At 46.6% G+C, this 20,540-nt stretch overlaps 1 protein-coding gene across 1 annotated transcript in view; it reads right to left on the bottom strand.

Annotated features, from left to right (window-relative positions):
- The window catches only part of LOC113451644 (uncharacterized), a 70,500-nt gene that overhangs the window by 14,907 nt on the left and 35,053 nt on the right, over positions 1–20,540 (bottom strand). The window contains exons 12-17 of the mRNA XM_087930409.1: positions 17,765–17,844; positions 16,042–16,130; positions 14,977–15,277; positions 13,054–13,193; positions 6,905–7,199; positions 2,968–3,056 (exon numbers count right to left, since the gene is read on the bottom strand). Coding sequence (XP_087786535.1) covers positions 2,968–3,056; positions 6,905–7,199; positions 13,054–13,193; positions 14,977–15,277; positions 16,042–16,130; positions 17,765–17,844 — 994 coding nt within the window. The remainder of the gene's footprint in view (positions 1–2,967; positions 3,057–6,904; positions 7,200–13,053; positions 13,194–14,976; positions 15,278–16,041; positions 16,131–17,764; positions 17,845–20,540) is intronic.

The following is a 20,540-nucleotide window of genomic DNA, read 5'->3' as shown; positions in this document are numbered from 1 at the left end:
CAAGGCAGGCAGGCAGATTGAGTTGCTCACAGAATCACAGATTCACTCAGAGATCTACCTTTCTGCAATCTGCTGCCTGAGTCTGTCACATAAAATTTGCTTGCACAATGCAGGCAAGTTGGCTGGCACACACGTGAGATAAAGAGTGACTGGGCAGGGAGGGGAGGGGTGAGCAGGGAGGGGCAGGGCCAGCCAGTGGCATGATTTGCCGGTTCTCCAAACTGTGCAGAATGGTAACAACCGGTTCTTATAGAACTGGTCCAAACTGGTAGAATCCCAACCCTGGTGGAAGGGGAAATCCGTATCTCCTTAAGAGGTAGGAATGTGGGGCAGAGTTGGTCTTGATATCAAGGAAGGCAACCTCTGGGGCTTTATTCTTTATTATTTGGTGTATTCAAACAGAATAGAGTTGGAAGGGACCTTGGAGGTCTTCTAGTCCACTCCCGTGCTCAAGCAGGAGACCCTATACCATTTCGGACAGGTGGGCATCCATTCTCTTCTTAAAGACCTCCAGTGTTGGAGCACCCACAACTTCTGGTGGCAGGCAGTTCCACCGGTTAATTGTCCTCACAGTCAGGAAATTTCTCCTTAGTTCCAGGTTGCTTCCTTCCTGGATTTGTTTCCATCTGTTGCTTCTTGTCCTGCCTTCAGGGGCTTTGGGAAACAGATTGTCCCCCTCCCTTCTTTGGGGCAGCCCCTCAAATACTGGAATACTGCTACCATGTCACCCCTAGTCCTTCTTTTCTCTAGACTCAATTCCTGGAATTGTTCTTCATGGGTTTTTTTGGTCTCTGTGCTGTCCAGACAGTATATAATTAATGGGGAATTGGTATTGTTAGTTAGGAATTGGGAGCTGTCCCCTTAAGGGAATGCATCATGGTAAATGTAGTTAAGGTATCCTAGGAAATGTAGCCCATGTCACGAGACCACATCTGTAATCCTGATTGGTCACTGAATGGACCCTTGATGGGTTGGGGGAGGGTCCTTCACTCTGGCCTGAAGCCAGCAACAGGCTGATGCTTCACCCCCTTGCTCCACCGTTATCGGAATGAAAGGAGACCTATTATCCCTTTACACCGGAAAGTCAGCTATGCAAAGAGTTGGACATTGAGATGAATCTCGACGTAACCGTGAGTTATCTCGAGGATGTCTGATGAACCACTAAAAAGTGGAGTTATTCAGTCTGCTTTATAATCAGATATTGATTGTAAGGTCCAGAACAGTCTCCAAGTCCTTAATCGTTTTAGCTGTCCTTCTTTTCACTTTTTTGGGGGAAAGTCTCAGCATATTTTTGTAATGTGGGGACCAAAACCGGGTGCCGTATTCCAGGTGTGGTCCATTCACATCACGTTTTGATAAAAACACAAGAGATAAAAATACAAAACCGTGAACTATAACGTCTAAAACATTATAAACCTATTAGATTACAGGTATCATTTTTTGCTTCCTTCGTCACAGCCAGGAAATCAGCCACGTCTCCATTATAGCCTTTGTTTTGGCACTTTCGATGTTGGCCCCGTCATCACAGTTCAGAATAACAAGAGTTGGAAGGAACCGTCTGTGATTCTATGCTGAATGGAACTACACAATGGCACACGTTAATATGAAATTCCGATGAACTGCTCTTGAAAAAGAAAAAAAAAGAAAAGACCACGCACCAAACAGCGTCACCATCCCAAGGAGAAGGAGGATAACAACAGCAGCATCCCAAAATGCCAAATTATTACCAATGTTCTAAGGCCGTGATGGCGAACTTATGGCACATGTGCCAAACTTACCTGCACTGCACATACGTGTGCCTCCCAGCAGATTTTTGGTCCGTTTGAGGCTGTATTCGCCCTCCCGGAGGCTCGAGGGAAGCCTCTACAGCCTCAGGAGGCCGAAAAATGGGCCTTCCGGAAATACCAGAAGTGCCCATTTTCAGCCTTTGGAGGGCTTCTGGAGCCCAGGGGAGGCTGTTTCCATCCTCCCGGGAGCTTGAGGGAAGCCTCTACAGCCTTTGGAGGCTGAAAAACGGGCCCGTTTCGGCACTTCTGGTATTTCCAGAAATACCGGAAGTGCTGAAATGGGCCTGTGTTTCGGCCTCCAAAGGCTGCAGAGGATTCCCTGGAGCCTCTGGGAAGCTGAAAAAGGCCTCAAATGAGCCAAGCATTAGCTGGGAGGTGCACACATGCTCAGTGCAGATAAGGAGGGCATTGTGTGCACATGAGCATGGGGGTATGGGGCTGATTGCATTGCGGGTGCTGACATGCGTGCGCACAGGCTATCGTGCACGTGCTTTCGGCATACCACAACGAAAAGGTTCACCATCACTGTTCTAAGTTTTTTTTTCTATCTTTATCGTCTGCACTTTCTCACTGATTTCTTCCTTTATTTTTTAGTTTGTGTTACTTTTTATTCTCTTTACTTTGTAATGTTGGATAAAATTACTTAAAAATAGAGCCACCAAGGAAGGCAACACAGGCGCTCCCCTTTCCCCTTCAGCAAATGAGCTGGCCAAACCAGCGGTGGGATTCAAACATCCCAGCAACTGGTTCGCTGCCCAGTTGCTGGGTGGGTGGGGCCATGGTGGGCCCCGGTTCTTCTGGGAGGGCAGTTTTTCACCTTCCCAAGGGTCTGGAGGGTTCCCTCTGGCCTCTGAGAGGGCGAAAATGGCCTCCCCGGGCTCTGGAGGCCTCCCGGAAGCCAGAAACAGGTGTAGAAAGGTCCGTTTTTCCCCCTCCCAGAGCCTCCGCACAGGCCCCGCCCTTACCTGCATTGAAAATGGGCTGCGTGGGGACTCCTGGGAGGGCTGGGAGGGGGTGGGAGAGGCCAGCCGATCAGTTCAAATACAAGTTCGGTGAACCAGATGCAAATTTAACATCCAGTTCAGGCGAACCAGTCCGAACCGGTAGAAACCGAACTCCTTGGCCAAACTCTTTCCAAGGGAGGATTTGAGTTCTCCCGTGTCCGTAGTGCTCACAGTACCTTTCATCTCCGGTTTGCAGCGCTTCGCCTCCCCGTGGCTGGCCAGGAGCCCCAGAAGAGGCAGCCACATCCAGGTGACAAGCATCGTCCTACGAGGAGACAAAGCAGACGGCAGTCAGCAGGAGCGCGACCTGCGGGACCCTCATAGCTGGGTTCCTGCTCAGCAATTGGTCTCTGCAGATCCCCTCTTGGGGGACACTGGGAGGGCCTTGGGCATCAAGACCTTCCCAGTGGAAACGGACCAGACCAGCAGACAGAAAAAGAGTTCTTTTTTTTTTGTAATTTTTTAAAAAATTATTTAAGGTATAGTAGGGGTGGGATTCAAATCTCTTAGCAACCTGTTCTGTGGGCATGGCCTAATTTGTGGGTGTGGCTTGGTGCCCACGTGACTGGCTGGGTGTGGTTTGTATGTAAATATTGTAAATATTTATGTAAATATTTAATTTTTTATTAAAAAGAGCAACTTTTACCCCAAATCAGGCAAAGCAGGCAGGCAGATTGAGTTGCTCACACTTAAGAGACCTGTGTTTCTGCCATCGGCTATCTGAGTCTGTCACATAAAATTTGCTAGCAAGCAAACTCAAATAATTTGCCGGCATGCAAACGCACAAAATTAACTCACAACACACCATATATGTCAATATTGAATTTTTTTAATAGAAAAATAGCAACTTTTACCCAAAATCAAGCAAAGCAGGCAGGCAGATTGAGTTGCTTGCAGAATCACAGATTCACTTCGAGATCTATCTATCTGCAATCTGCTACCTGAGTCTGTCACATAAAATTTGCTAGCAAGCAAACTCACAAACTTAGCTCACAACACGCCATATACGTAAATATTGATTTTTTTTTAATTAAAAAAAGAGCAACTTTTACCCAAAATCAGGCAAGGCAGGCAGGCAGATTGAGTTGCTCACAGAATCACAGATTCACTTAGAAATCGATCTTTCAGCAATCTGCTACACGAGTCCACACTGAAAGATAGAAGCTTCAGCCCTAAAGAAGGTTCAGTTCTGCTTTTAGATTAGCTAGAAAGCAAGAAATCCAACAATTTCCTGCTTTCTAGCTAATCTAGTTGGAACAGCTGATGGTTGGTGGGGGGAAAGGAAAATTAGCATCTTAGCAGGCAAGTTTGCCAGGTAAGGAGTGAGTGAGCAGGGAGCGGAGTGGCCAGCCAGTGGCACAATTTGCCAGTTTTCCAAACTGGGCAGAATCATAACAATTGGTTCTATAGAACTGGTCCGATCAGGTAGAATCCCACCCCTGAGGTACATACAATTCATCTTCCATTTAACAGTGTGTTATCTGGGTATAAATATCTTATGCAATAACAATTAAAATGTACATCCATGTTCATTCGTTTGATATTAATATTCTTATTCTTATCTTATTAGTATACATAATATGACTATTCCTATAACCCTCCTCTTCTTAACATATTTAATTCTGAACCTATTTTCTATATTTCACTAATCTATCAGCTATTTCCAGCTTTCCTTTTTTTTCCCCTCTAGCCATCGTTTAAATAATTCCCATACCTTATAATATTCAGTTTGTTCCTTCTCTTTAATTGCAAGGGTTAATCTATTCATTTCTGCACAGAAAAAGAATTCTGAGAAGAAGCGAACATAACAGTTACGGTCAAGTAAAAAAGACCAGCAAAATTGGAACGAAGGCAGGATTCCAAAGAGGGCAGAAGCAAATTTAAGGGTCGTTTGTGCTCTCTGAGCTTGGTTGATTCTTTGCAGATGTTTCATTACTAGAACTAGGCAACGTAGCACTGGTACTGATGATGTTACTTAGCTTGGGGGATGCAATGTCTCCAAAAAAATCCACCAAGCTCAGAGAGCACCAAGGACCCTGCAGTTGTCATCGTCCTCTTCCTCCTCTCCTCAAACCCTACTCCCTTCTAGCACTGATGATGTTCCCCAGTTGGGTCATGAAACGTCTGCAAGAAAACAACCCAGCTCAGAAAGCATCAAGGACTCCACAGTCCTCCTCCTCCTCCTCCTCCTCCTCCTCCTCCTCCTCCTCCTCCTCCTCCTCCTCCTCCTCCTCTCTCCTCCTCCTCCCTCCTCCTCCTCCCCCCTCCCCTCCCTCCTGAATCCCACTCCCTTCTACCACTTTGGGTAATTTGTGTAATTAAACACCTGCAGGAAAACCACCCAGCTCAGAGAACTCCATGGAGCGCTCCTTTCAATCCTGAGCTACAAATAGTTGCGTTTATTGGTAGCACATTTAGCGTAGTGATTGGGATGGGTGAATGGATGGACTGATTGACAGGACTTACGTGATTGCCTATCACGTACAATGATTCTCAGCGATTCACCACAGGAAAAAAAACTTCTCCCTGAGTACCAAACTGAACAAATTTGCACTTCAACTCCCTCTCTAGGTTTGCTGGACTCTCCGGCAAATTTTTATTTTATTTTTTCCCAAACATATCTTCTTCCATTTGATGACGTGTCATCTGGAAACCAATATCTTGTGCAATAGAGTTGGTGTTTACGGTCATATTCATGACCTAGTGTTATTCTCTGATTTATCTTATTGTACTTATTGTACTTAATATCACTATCTCTTTATCTTTCTTCTTAGCTTTTTATTTCTATTAAAAATATCTATTATCTTTCTTAACTAATCCATTAATTGTAACTAGCCTTCATATTTTTTCTCTAACCATTGATAAAATAATCCCCATACCTTATAATATTCAGTTTGCTCTCTCTCTTTAATTACAAGGGTTAATCTATTCATTTCTGCACATTGTAGTATTTTCCTAATCACATTTTCTCCAGTTGGAGTCTGTTCCCTTTTCCAATTTTGAACAAATACAATTCTCGCTACAGTTATCACATGAATAATCAGATGTACATTTTTCTTTACTGTAAGTTTCAGGTAAGATCACCAACTGGAATATTTCTGGTTTTAAATCAATATGTTGTTGTATCGTCTTTTCCAGCCATATTTTTTAGCTTCCTGTCCAACACTGGAGCGGTATATAAGTCCAGGGGCTACTGCTTTTGGGGTCTATGCACTGCAGGAGGTGGCCAAACCTTCCGCAGAATCTCCGAAGACTTATTTTGCTTTTCCAAAGCAAATCCAGCCAGTCTGGTGAGATTCTTGTAGCTTTGATGACTAGCAAGGAAGCTTCTGTTTGCAACTCTTCACCAGGTGGTTCTGGTTGCTTTCACTGAGACTGAGCTACTACCTGGTGGAAGAACCAAATCTTCACAGCCCTCCGGAACAGGAGGTGTCCAACCTTAGCCACTTTAAGGCTTGTGGAGTTCAACTCCCAGAATTCCTCAGCCCAGCAAAGCTGAAGAATTTCTGGAGGTGTTCTGTCCTGACCTCCTTTTTAGGGCTGAGAGAGAGTGACTGGCCCAAGGTCATCTAGTTCAGGGGTCTCCAACTTGGCAACTTGCAACTCCCAGAATCCCCCAGCCAGCATGTCTTGAGTTGAAACCCACAATCCAGTGTTGCAAGGTTGGACACCCCTGGGTTACAGCAAACCTAGAGGTGGCTGGGGGGGTTCTGAGAGTTGAAGTCCACAAGTCTTCAACTTGCCAAGGTCAGAAACCCCTGAGCTAGTTGACTTTCATGCCCGTGGCAAGATAAGAATTCATGGCTCTCTACCTACTAAGGCATGGGCGTAATCCGGTATCAAATCGCTATCTAAGCATAATAGAATAGAATAGAATTCTTTCTTGGCCAAGTGTGATTGGACACCAAGGAATTTGTCTTGGTGCAGATGCTCTCAGGGTACATAGAAGTAAAGATACATTCATCAAGAGATTGGATCTAAGTCTCTTCAAATGTTTTGTGTGTCAACTCCCCACCAGAAGAAAAGCATTATATTCATCCAGGTAGAGACCACCTGTTTAAGAAAGCCTGTGGCTCTGGTCTTTGACAGAATCTTGGACTTTGTTTAACTCACCTGGAGTCTCTCACTTGGCCAACCAAATGTGGACGAATTTCACAGCTGGTCTTCTCCAAACCGCAATTTCTCCAAAATATTGACCTTCTTCTGTATGGGGCATTTTTAACTTCTTTCTTGGTGGCTTGGCTCCTCCTTATTCTTCCTTCAGACAGCTCAGCCAACCAATGGGAAGGTGCAGAGCTTCTGCCGGAGACCAATCGAGGTCGGGTTACAAATCTTCCATGTCTGTTTCCGCTTTGCTTCGGGGTGCTGGCAATGGCGTGAGACGGCATGTTACCCAACCCACATTTTACTGGATCTCACCTCCTCTTTCCACGTATTAAGTGATTCTTTTGGACAGGCATTTAATAGTCTTCCTTGGCAGAGGTCAACTGGTTTCCCTATGAGAAGATCACTATTGTCTGTGAGCAAACAGCCATATAAATGTAGTTTTTACAAGGCCCGGGGATGCTCACACCTCCAAAGTCAACACCCATGCAATGTTCAGGTGACACCTGTCAGGTTTCCAAGTGATGAAATCCATTTTAAAAGAAAAGAACAAAGTCCATCTTCCAAGATGATTTCTTTTATTTAGGAAAGCATCGGATCGGCCTAGTCCACGGAAATTGACAACACCAAGCTGGCAGGAATAAGCCACACTCCAGCAGATGGGCTCAAGATGCAGAAAGACCTGGGCAGACTTGAACGTTGGAGCCTATCTAACACAAGGAAAGCCAAGGGTGAAAAAAGCCAGGTTCTACATTTAGGCAAGAAAAAACGAACGCACAGCTACGGTATACAGGCGGAACCTGGCTCAACTGCAGTAACTGTGAGAGGGATCTCGGAGTCCTTGGACAGAGATCGTGGCGGATTACCAGGCCTTGAACGGTTGAGAACCAGGCTGAGGAAGTGGCGGGAGAGAAGGCGTGCAGGTGTTCTATTTGCAGGAGTGGCAGGTGTGCAGCTGCTCACACCAATGGAGTTGCATGCACACTCACGCACTTGCTCATTACTTGTGCGGATCCATCCTCTCCACACACACACACACACCCGCCGGTCCACAAAGCCAGAAAGGTTGGAGAAGTCTGTCCTAGGGGACAATCCCTTAGATAGGAGCCAGCTGTGTGCTGCAGCTGCCAAAAAAGCCAACACAATCTGAGGCTGCATCAACAGAGGAGTAGAATCAAGAATACCTGAAGTGTTAATACCACTCTATAAAGCCTGAGTAAGACCACACCTAGAGTACAACATCCAGTTCTGGTCACCTCGCTATAAAAAAAAAGATGTTGAGACTCTAGAAAGAGGGCAGAGAAGAGCAACAAAGAGAATTAGGGGACTGGAGGCTAAAACATATAAAGAACAGTTGCTGGAACTAGATAGGTCTACTTTGATGAAAAGAAGGACTGGGGGAGACATGAGAACAAAACGTAAAATCACCGAACCGTTAGTTACACCGGTTGGATCCCACCCCTGCTCCCAGGGAACCATGCAGGGGCAACTCTGTAGGCTGTCCTGAGTCCCAGTCTTGGTTGAGCCTTGCTGGGGGATGATGGAATGAAAGGGCTTTGGCCAACTCCTATTATAGCTCTACCTGGAATAGATCTTTGTTATGTAAAATAGACTGGCCCAGGCCAGAGTAATGGCCCAATGAGCAAAAATGGGGGCTGAGTTTCTGCTTCTGAGTGTCTATTTTTTCCTTTTAGGGGAAATATTCTGCCTTTTTAGTATATCCTAAAATATTTCATTTTCCTTGGAGAGGGGAGGGTTTTAAACTTCCAACACGACGGATGGAAACTAATCAAGGAGAGAAGCAACCTGGAACTAAGGAGAGACTTCCTGACAGCGAGGGCAATTAACCAGTGGAACGACTGCCACCAGAAGTTGTGGGAGCTCCATCCCTGGAGGTCTTTAAGAAGAGACTGGGCAGCCATTTATCCAGAATGGTTTACAACAGGGGCCTTGGCCACTTTAAGACATGTGGACTTCAACTCCCAGAATCCCTCAGCCAGCCCCCACATCTTAGTGGCCAAGATTGGAGACCCCTGGTTTAGAATTTCCTCCTTGAGCAGGGGGTTAGACTAGAAGATCTTGAAGGTCCCCTTTGGTGGCCCCTCTGCTAAAATAAAGCCAGGTCATGGCACGTGCTTGAAAGTAAACCAGGAAGCCTGTCATTGTGGAGTCTGCCTGGCGAGGACAAAGAATGCTTATCCACAGGAGGATATGCGGGTGTAAACCTTGTAACAATCCTGGTTAACTGGAAAGCTGTAACACGAGTTAGCCAACTTGTAGGGCTTGAAATGGCCTGCAGAAAATCAAATGTGTATTAGATAACTCCTAGGGCATTCATTACCTAAGACTTGGGAATAGGGACAGCGAGAGACCAATAGAACCAACTGTAGAATTATTACTAAAAGATGATATGTCTTATTACCTCGCTTTGTCCCACGTTCTCCTTTAGTAAAAAACCATAAAACTTGCTCAATCCTTTGTTCTTGGCTCTTGGCATTTCGGTCACGAGCCCCTTTTCCTTGGAGGACTCCAGTAAGTAGCGGTCGGAAAACCTGCACCTCGTGTCTGGCGTCTCTCACTGGCTTTGGCACCAGGCTCAGACCCGAATTGGGGACAACACCTTCCAACACTAAAATGGCTCTTCCTGGGCACCCGCTCAGTCCCAGGAGAACCTCATGGCGGTGGGCAGAAGGGATACGCGGAGCCTCCGTGGAGGAAGACCAAAATGGCACTGGACCAAGCCCAGCTCCGAGCTTTCATAGAATAGAATAGAATAGAATAGAATAGAATAGAATAGAATAGAATAGAATTCTTCCTTGGCCAAGTGTGATTGGACACCCAAGGAATTTGTCTTGGTGCAAATGCTCTCTGTGTACATAAAAGAGAAGGTACATTCATTAAGAATCAAGAATCATCAACTGCAACACTTAATGATAGTCATAGGGTACAATAAGCAATCAAATCATACCAGGAAACAGTCAATATAAATCGTAAGGATACAAGCGACAAAGTGACAGTCCTACAATCACAAGAGGGAGGGGAGGGGCGATAAGGAGTGAGGAGAATGTTAACAGTAATAGAAGTGCAGACTTTGTAAATAGTTGGATAGTGTTGAGGGAATGATTTGTTTAGCAGAGTGATGGCTTTCGGGAAAAACCTCCCCTTGTGTCTAGTTGTTCTGGTGTGCAGGGCTCTACAGTGTCGTTTTGAGGGAAGGAGTTGAAACAGTTCCGGTCCGGGATGTGAGGGGTTTGTAGATATTTTCTCAGCCCTCCTTTTGACTAGTGCAGTATACAGGTCCTCCATGGAAGGCAGGTGGGTAGTAATTGTTTTTTCTGCAGTCCTAATTCCCCTCTGGAGTCTGTGTCTGTCCTGTTGGGTTGCAGAACCAAACCAGACAGTTAATAGAGGTGCAGACAACAGACTCAATGATTCCTCTGTAGAACTGGATCAGCAGCTCCTTTTGGGCAGTTTGAGCTTCCTGAGTTGGCGCAGAAAGAACATCCTTTGTTGTGCTTTTTTGATGACGTTTTTGATGTTAGGTGTCCATTTTAGGTCTTGTGATATGATGGAACCTAGAAATTTGAATGTTGATACTGTGTTGTCTAGTATTGTAAGAGGTGGTAGTATGGGAGGGTTTCTCCTAAAGTCTACCACCATTTCTACGGTTTTGAGTGTGTTCAGTTCCAGATTGTTCTGGTTACACCACGAGGCAAATTGTACAACCTCCTGTCTGTATAGGGATTCGGGTTCGTTGTTGTCTCAAATGAGACCAATCACCGTTGTGTCACCTGCAAACTTCAGTATTTTAACAGATGGATCGTTTGAGATGCAGTCATTGGTATATAGGGAGAAGAGAAGTGGAGGAAGCACACAGCCTTGGGGGGGGGAACTGTGCTGATTGTACAGGTATCAGGTGTGATTCTGCCTAGCTTCACCCGCTGCTTCCTGTCTGTTCATGGTGGTGGGGCCAGCAGGGAAGCGCCTGCAAGTCTGGTTTCATTGCCTCAGCCGGTGGCTTCTCCACTGACCAGGTTTAAGGCCCCGTCTTTTGGGGAGACCAGGCAGGAAATGCTGACAATTGGACCAGAATAGGTTTCAAGTAAAGCTTAGTTAGGTACACAAAGGTTGTGTTAAGAGTTGTTTATTTAGCATCCTTTTCAGGACAGACTCAAGGATGTGAGGAAGGAAGGGCATAGTACACAAAGCTTTGCTTGGCTGGTTCTAGAGAATGGCAGAGGTGTGGCGGGGGGCAGGCGGGGGGGGATGATTACACAGGAAAGATTGTTTTTTTTTAAACAAAAGAAATTGGCAACGTTGAAGCTGAAAGGTGAGAATCCGGGCATATTCTTGAAAAGGCCTGGCAGATTTTCAGGCTGACTGTTTTGCCTGTGGACAAATGGAGAAAAGACGTGGAAATGGGCTGCTCTTATTGCAATTGTGAACTTGGATTGTTGCATACAGAATGGTGGCTGTGATGGGGTCTTAAATACGGCAGTGTTATTTACCCTTGTGTTACCTCTTATTCCCCCTTTCTCCTGATTGAACACTTTGAGTGGAATTATTATTACTTTCTCTGTTGTCTTGCAAGTGGAATGAGTGTTTCTCTACCCAAAACACACTTGTTCAAATAACTATTCTATTCTATTCTATTCTATTCTATTCTATTCCATTCCATTCCATTCCATTCCATTCCATTCCATTCCTTTCCAATCTATATTCTATTCTATTCTATTCTATTCTATTCTATTCTATTCTATTCTATTCTATTCTATTCTATTCTATTCTATTCTATTCTATTCTATTCCATTCCATTCCATTCCATTCCAATCTATATTCTTTTCTATTCTATTCTATTCCATTCCATTCTATTCTATGCTATATCTATCTATCTATCTATCTATCTATCTATCTATCTATCTATCTATCTATCTATCTATCTATCTATCTATCTGATTTGATTGCTTACTGTACCCTATGACTATTATTAAGGGTTGTGCCTCATGATTCTTGACTTTTGATAAATGTATCTTTTCTTTTATGTACACTGAGAACATCTGCAACAAGACAAAATCCTTGTGTGTCCGATTACACTTGGCCAATAAAGAATTCTGTTCCGTTCCCTTCCCTTCCCTTCTCTTCCCTTCCAGACGTTTCATTACTCAGCCTTGTAACATCGTGGTGTTTGTCTGCAGAGAGACAGCCAAGGACTCCACTGGCTGGACTGTTGAGGCAGCTGGACTGGCTCAGCCCCAAAGCTCCTCTGTGAAAAAGGGAGAATCCCCACCTCCAAACTCAATTCCATGCAGGTTGATACAGGTGGATTTCCACCCTCAGAGATCTTTGAGCTTCTTGACCAAGCTCACCTTTCAGGCATACAGTCCATCTTCCCTTACATTCTCAAGGAGAGACATGCAGAGGTTGGTTTAAGTCTTACCCCTGTGTAAAGGGGTTTACAAGACCCCCTCTCTCTTCTTCCACTGCGTACAACCTGTGTGGTGTTTTCGTTTACATTTATCACCAGGAGAAGTTGAATAGTATGTGCCATTCTGCAGGAAATGCGATACGCAACTCCCTGTAATACCACGGACCACCAGGATCTCCTAAAGCTAATGTACTGTATATAAAGTAAGTGTGAAGGTCTGTGAGTCTATCCGTCCATGCACCCATGCATCCCTGCATCTATCCCCCCATCCCTCCATCTATCCCTCCATCCCTCCATCCCTTCATTCCTTCATCTATTCCTTCATCCATCTATTTATCCATCCATCTATTTAACCATATATCCATTTATCTACACATCAATTCCTCCATCCATCCATCCAATCCTCTATAGATACACACAATCATCTTCTTAAACGCAAAAGTCGGAAAGTTCAGTCCCAGTAGACGTTGGGACCTCCATCTCTGAGGAGTCCCAATAAGGACCAGCTGGTCACACTGGGATTCCTGGGGGTCAATACATCAGATGACCTGAAAAGCGCATGGAGGAGTGAGGACAATCAGGGAATAATTCTCCCGACAGGCACAAAGGTTTTCACCAAAGAAGGAACAGGGGAAATCCAGGAAGGCATTTTAGGAGCTCGTTTATTTGGGGAGCAATTGGCATTTCGTAGGAGCATTAATGCCCCCCCCCCAATGCAAGGCGTGGCTTCTCTACTTGGCGGTGTAGGCCTCCACTTCACAGATGGTCAAGAACTCCTCCCCGGGTAAGTGGATACTGACGTAGCGGCCTTCCTGCCCGTTGCAGTAGATGGTGGTGATGGAGCCCAGGCTGGTGTTCAGGATAATCCCACAGCTGTGGGGCAAGAGAGGTCACAGGTTAGGAGGACAGTCCTTCTGGGCCCCCACCTGCTGGGGGTGATTCTGCAGGGAATGTTTTTTTTTAAAAAAACCCAAACTTTGATTGCTTTCTCAAGGTCATCAACTGTTCTGACCCAAACCTGGTTCCAAGCAAACAAACACCAAGCAGAGGTAAAAGCAAAACCTTTTAACGCTTCTCTGCGAATTCCTTTCCTTCACAGTTAAAAGGTTGTTTCAAACTCATTGTTTCTGATAAGAACGAGCCTTGCCAAGGTGGCGCAAGGCTGACAAAAGCACTAGATTAAGTTGCCAAGAAATATTCCAAACAAAATGTCTCCAAACACAAACCAGGATAGTCCAAACATCCACAAGGCTTGAGGAGCAAGAATTTCTTTGCTTCCTGCAAAGAATCCCACCTCTGAGGGCTGGCTTTTATCCCTTAAGGGAGAGGCCATCGCCTTGCAGCCTTACTCATGAGTCATCCATGCTGCTGCTGCTGCTCTTTACTTTGAGCAGCCTTGCACGCACGTACACTGGGCACAGGCTCCTCAGGGGACTCTTCCTCACTGCTGCCAGCCTCCACAGACTCCAAAGGCAGCACTTCACTCCCTGATTTTCCTGGCCCCATCCCTGCATCACACACAGGTCCCTCATCCGAGTCCTCGCTCTCTAAGGCCTCAGCCGTCCTCACCGGCTGCCAGCGAATCACCTAATTATCTTGATTTTTCTGGATCCAGCTCTGAAGAATGCTACTGTCAAGTACAAGAAACCAGGAGATCCGGGCAATTCAAAAGATTATATAGGTTTATAGCAAACTGAGTCTCTCTACAAGAATCTGAGCTACTAACGGTCAAAGCAAACTGGCCGTAGATAAGAGTCAGCAGAATTCAAGGCGGGTTGGAGTTGGATCTCTTGTAGGCACGAAGGGATGCGAGTCGAGACTGATAACGTGTTTGACCCCTCCCTCCCCCGGGCTCATCCTGTTCATCTCCGACAGCTACGGCCCTTGTTTTTTGGTCCTGCCCTGAAGAAGGTTACAGTCTTCTTCATCAAGGACCGCATGAATTTATCCAGCCTGGTTTTGTCCCTGACCCAGATGGCTGTCTTGGCCAGATCCATCCTCCGGAGTTGGGCAGCTAATCAGTTCAAATAAACAAACATATATATAAAATCCCATATCTAATGGGAAACCTGAGCAATTTATTCACCCGTGACTTAAAATCTCTCTTTTGCTCCCTTATACAACAGTTTAAGTGCAATAAAATGATCGAATCCACCTATATTTGATGTTGTCTTGTCCTAATTTATTGTTTTAGTTCTAAGTCTTGCCCAAAATACTTTGGAAGCCTCTTTTCCGCGCCGAGAACATCTTTTTTGAGATTCAGAGACCAGAACAAAAGTCCAAGGAGAGAAAACTGCCTTTTCTACCCCAGCCTCATATCAGGTGCTTTACCCGGTTCTGAGGGAACCCAAGTTCTAGATTTGCAACATAAATGATAGCAGGAAATTAGCAATCGGGTCCCCCAAACAACGGATAAGACAACTTTAGCCAGATGTCTCGGGTCTTTCCCTCCCTCTTGGGGGAGCAAGGAGGGAGGTGATCTCACAATATCCACATCAGTGGAGTCACGATATCTTGGTCCCCAGGACAAAGTCAGCACCTCATACCCAACCGCACCCCAAAATCTCCTGCACTGGCTGTGGATTCTGTCTATTCTGGCGATGCCCCAAATACCTGGAGGACTCCAGTTGGGGAGGACGGGCTCCGAGCAACTTACAGAGGGTTGGCTCTTCCGTGGTCATCCAGAGAATCTCCTACGTGGACCTCTGCTCCATACAGCCTTTCTCCACAGCAGTCCTCGCGGTTTTTCAACACCACCACGTAGATTTTATGAGACTCCCGCAGGTCCACCAACAACCAGGGGTTTCTCTCTAGGCTGGTGTGGGTGCAGGAGCCATGTCTCCAGGTCCCATTGCAGTCCCCATCCACGGCTTTGTCTGGTGATCCAAGGCTCTCATATATGTAGTCGGAAGACTGGGAGGTCGGCTTCCCTAAGGCCAAATTCTCTGCGCCTGCACCTGCAGGAGAGAACGGAGGAGATCCTTCAAGCGGAGAACGGTTGGGAGGAGAAGAAAAAGGGAAGGTGCAAAAGCCACATTTTGGAGACACAAGGAGTAAGTTTTGAAACGGGTTAAAAGAAGTGAAGCTGAGTGCCATGCTACCTTCCTTGGCTATTGGGGGAGGAACCTCTTGGCCTCCTTTTCTCCCACTCCCAGGGAAGATCTGGACCTCATCACAGTAGGTTCAATGAGATCCATATCAAGTGGCCATTGACCGTGTGATGTTGCTCCGCTGGAGACCATGTGGGTGATGAGGTCGTAGGACGGATTAGGGAGAGCAAATATCCGGTTGGCCTGAAGTGCTGTGGACAATTACACACACACACACACACACACACACACACACCCAGTTTACACTCTGTTGCCTTGTTCCTCTGCAAGGGTCTCCAGGGGACACCCAGATGTTCTGAAGTGTGCGAGCAGAGAGAAGCAAGGGACACACATCAAAGAGAACATAAGGCCCAGTTTGTAGATAAACCTACAAGCAGGAGTCCCTGCTCCCAAGGACAATCTTACGGTGGTTGTGCAACAGACCCACTGAAGTTCAGGGATCTCATGGCCCTTGTACCCTTTGAGCAACAACTACAGTCTGTGTTGCAGGCAGTGCACCGGTATCTGAAGGTGCCACAAGACTAAGAGGAGAGACAGGGAGAGGACTAGTGGATGTTATATCTGTATCCACACACACACGCAACACACAAGGGTCTTTAGGTGATTCTTACCTATAGGGGGAGGCCTGCAACTCTGAGCTGCTCCAGGGCCTGCCAGGAGGACCACGGTCAGCAGACCCACCCAGACGATGAGCTTCATCCTGCAAGCGAGGAGGGGAGAGATCAGGGAAGGCGTGGGAAGGCCACGTAGAGATGATGAAGAGTTGGCTTCCTCTGCCCAACACACCTGAGCACCAGGACTGGCCATGAAGACCCAAAGGAGGGTTGGCGGTACCTTCAAGGTTCTGCCCTTCTCCCAGAGGTCCATCACGAGCACACCTGAAATCGCTCTTCTGCCTCTTCCCTCACCTGGCCTTTCCCACACGCTGAGGTCAATCTCATTAATAACACCAAGGTGGGTTTATTGGAGTCTCTTTCTCTTCTGCCCACTTTCTCGGGCCATCCCATAATTTCACCCACCCCTCCTCTTCCAGGACACACTCTGTAGTCAGTCCTTCCTTCTTTCCCCGCCACTCACCTCCTTCAATCTCTTGGCGATGTCCAAAGGGCTGGATCTCCTTCCTGGAAGGGGAACAAGGACAGCTCCTTTCCACCCACAGGTGCTTCAGGTGAGCCCAGGGCCTCCCTCTGACCAGCCTCAGGGTTTTATCCCCTTCCTCCCAGGTAGGACTAACCCGACTCAGGAAGCCCAAGCCAATCAGGAGGCCAGAGCAAAGGTTGACCTCTTTCCCAACTCAGGGGGACCTTTAGGTTGGCATTGCTACAAGATTTGTCACCAACTTAGCAAACATGGGATTTTCTCTCCAGTCTTTCCATCACTGTGACTCGTCTCCAACAGGTATTAGCTCTCTCCCACAGTGAAGGACAAGACACGGCTTTTTATCAGGAAACTCTGCACTGCTGTCCAGCTCACGATAAACTCTCAGCAAACACGGGGCTTCTTTCTTCACTCAGCACTGAATTTCCCGAGGTCTCTGGGTCTTATGCATGGAATGGGGGTAGTTCGCTTAGTTTTACAAGCACGAGTTTTACAAACTCAAGGGGTTCTTTTCAGAAAAAACCATGGCTGCATCAACTAAGCCAACTATTCATTATTTTCCCCATAATTATCTTCTCCAACCCCACCTCTTTGTCCACATAAATAAAAACATTGGCTGTTGCCTCTGTTGAAGACCCAAAGGGGAGGAGCAGCAGTGAGATCCTACCTGTTCAACTACTGGTTTGGCGATGGTGTGTGTGCAGAGGTCTGTATACAGGCACACCTAACTCACACGCACTTAACGCACGCGTGCAGCTTTCCAAACTCCAGCTGAGGCTCTGCCGCACCAATCAGCTGAAAGGATAAAGAGGAGAAAAGTGTAGGGGCAGGTGAGAGGGCTGATCCTGTGCTTTTCTCTTCTTCCTCTTCTCAGCTGATCGACTTTCAGCCCAACTGGGTAGCAATTTTTGCAACCGGATCAGTTGAACCGGGCCAAACCGGTAGCCTACAATCACTGGTGTGTGGAGCAACCTTCTCCAACAGATTCTGGTCTCCTGCAGGAGCCAGGATCCTCAAGAACTGGGCCCTTCCAGGAGAGGACCTCAAGGTCCATTGACCTCTCATCATCTTCAGAAGATGCCTGAACGAGCCATCCACAGCTACAGAGCTTCAAAGTCCCCAGGACAAGCTCTGCTCCAGCAAGGTCCCTCAAAGTGGGGACCCTCCCTGTTCATAGGAGACCAGGGTTGAGGGTCTGGTCTTGACATTGTCTCCACAGACTTCTTAAAAACTCACCCATAGTCTGTCACCAACCAAATGAGCTTTCCCAGCTGTTCCTCTTCAACCTGCGATCTCTGCAAAATATTGGAATTCTTCTGTAGCAGATGTTTTTAACTTTGTTCCTCATGGAGTGAACTCTCCCTTCAGGGAGCCAACCAGCCAATGGAAAGTGGCAGAGCTTGTGCTGAAGACCAGGGACCCAATCAAGACTACGTTTCAATTTTTCCACAAGTGGTTTCCTCCCTACCTCCTGGGTGTTGACAGTGAGGGGAGAGCGCACGCGACACAACCCACATTCTACTCGATCTCACTTCCTCCTTCCAGGTGTTCAGGGACTCTCTTCTACACAGGTACACAATAATCTTCCTTGGCAGATGTCAACTGGTTTCCACGTGAGAACCTCATCCTTGTTTGGAAACAAAGAGCAGCGTGAATATTGTTTTTGCAAGGTGCAACCATGCTCACACCTCCAAAGTCAACACGAGTTCTGGTAGCTTCCAAATCACTTCCTCCCAATCCTGAAAAATGCTATTACATAAGAAGAGAATATTTCCAAATTAAAGTCAGAAAAAGGCTTCCTGGCAATGAAAGTGTACCACGCTGACGTGCCTCATCAAAGGAAACATTGAGCTCCTGTGAAAAGTAGTCAAATTGCCATCTTTTGATGTGTCCAACTGAAGAGGAGGCTGGACCTGATAGCCTCCGAGGGAAGCTTCCAGAACACCAGGAAACCTGCTTTCTGGGGACATGAGACTCTTGCTGTGTATGATGAATGTGCTGTTAGGTACCTGGACAGGTACATATACTCTATAAAGCCTTAATAAGACCACACCTAGAATACAGCATCCAGTTTTTGATCACCACACTATAAAAAAGAGGTTGAGACTCTAGAAAAAGTGCAGAGAAGAGCAACCAGGATGATGAGAGGACTGGAGGCTAAAAGATATGAGGAACGGTTGCAGGAACTGGGCCTGGCTAGTCTAGGGAAGAGAAGGACCAGGGGAGACAGGAGAGCAGCCTTCCAATATTTGAGGGGCTGCCCCAGAGAGGAGGAAGGGGATCAAGCTATTCTCCAAAGCTCCTGTAGGCCAGACAAGGAATAATGGATGGAAACTGACCAAGGAGAGATTCAACCTGGAAATAAGGAGAAACTTTCTGACAATGAGAACAATCCACCTGTGGAACAGAAGTTGCCTTCAGAAGTTGTGGGAACTTCATCACTGGAGGCTTTCAAGAAGAGATTGGACGGCCATCTGTCAGAAATGGTGTAGGGTCTCCTGCTTGGACTAGATGACCTCCAAGGTCCCTTCCAACTCTGTTAATCTGTATGGTGGATGGCCAGAACGCCTCTTGCCTCTGATCACCTGGGTTTTCCATCCAGTCCAGTCAGGGTGTGATGGACATTCATTGTCTTAGGTAAACCACAAGCGTTTGCCTGCATCACCGTGTCATGGATGGTTGACACGGCCCCTCTGGCCAAGGAGGACAACTCTGGTTGGGGTGGGAAGGAGTGGAGGGGGGTGTTTCACTTGGAGGACACTTGGTAATTTTGGGGAATCCATCTGCTGGCCCAGCCCAAAGTTGGGCATTTTTTTTCCACCTTGTGTGAGTTAGCTAACATAGGTAGTGTCATGCCTCTTTTAGAATCTCACTCCGAGGGAGAGGAAAAACAGCCAACAGAGAGCGGGAGTGTAGCTCCAGAGGTCGTGGAGGAAACTGGGGAAGGGCACAGGCCGGCTGGGCAGTCAGAGGAAGACCCAGGCCCATCCCCTCTTCATCCTAGGGCACACAGAGAGGAACGGAGAAGGGAGAAACATGAATGGCATGGTCTATGGGGGAGGAAGGGGCCCTGATCCCCTTCATGGGCTGCAGCTGTGAGGCCTGTTTAAAAGGACAAATTGTGCATGGTCCAGTGCTGGAAGCAAAGGATGAAATAATTCTAGTCTGTTCTTATCTCAGTTTTGGCGTCCTTCCCAGTGTGTGTATTTCGATATCCGTGGACGTCTTCAAGCCCTTATCCTGCCTGGTCTCATTAATTGCTTCAGTGTGGTTTGCATTGTTGTTTTTTCTATTTATAATTTAAATGTTATGTTGAGTTTGAACGGCATTTCTTCCTTTTCGCAACTGTTTGTGGGGGAGTTTTTTTCTCCAGTCCATGATAATCGGACCTTTGAAGCCAAGTTGGAGGAATTGAAGGGACTTCACCTGTTTTTGTGACTTTCTTGCTTTTGTGTCCCACCCTGCGTCCTCACAGGTAAGTCCTCGGCTTTACAAAGTTCATTAAGAGACCATTTGAAGTTACAGCAGCAATGAAAAAGGGGACAGGACAACTTTTCACACTTATGACCATCGCAGCCTCCCCGGGGCCAGGTGATTAAAATTTGCTTAGCAAACGGCCCGTACTTATGACGGTTGCAGCATCCTGGGTATGTGGTGTCTCGTCACCACTTTCCATGACATGCAAAATCCTCGGGGAAGCCAAATCTCCCACGACAACTGCGGGACTAATTTTGCACCTGCTGTGATTCACTTAAACAGCGGTGGCAAGAAAGGTCGTAAAACAAGGCTAAAAAAAACTCCGCTAATGACCCTCTCGCTTTGCAACGGGAATTTTTCGGGGTTCGCTTGTGGTCCCAAATTAACGACTGCCTACAATTTCACAAAGGAAGGGGGAAACATTTTTTTAAAAAACTTTATCTCTGCGCAAAAGTCATGGCCAGGACTAATGTCTCAACTTCCTCCCCCTTTTGTGTCATGGCCAAGGGTTGCGTCCCCTTTTCTCTGCTGCAAA

The sequence above is a fragment of the Pseudonaja textilis genome, chromosome 3 (genome assembly GCF_049901715.1).
Source record: "Pseudonaja textilis isolate UNSWEBS1 chromosome 3, rPseTex1.2, whole genome shotgun sequence".
Taxonomy (NCBI): Eukaryota; Metazoa; Chordata; class Lepidosauria; order Squamata; family Elapidae; genus Pseudonaja; species Pseudonaja textilis.
This window is presented reverse-complemented; position numbering and strand designations above follow the sequence as displayed.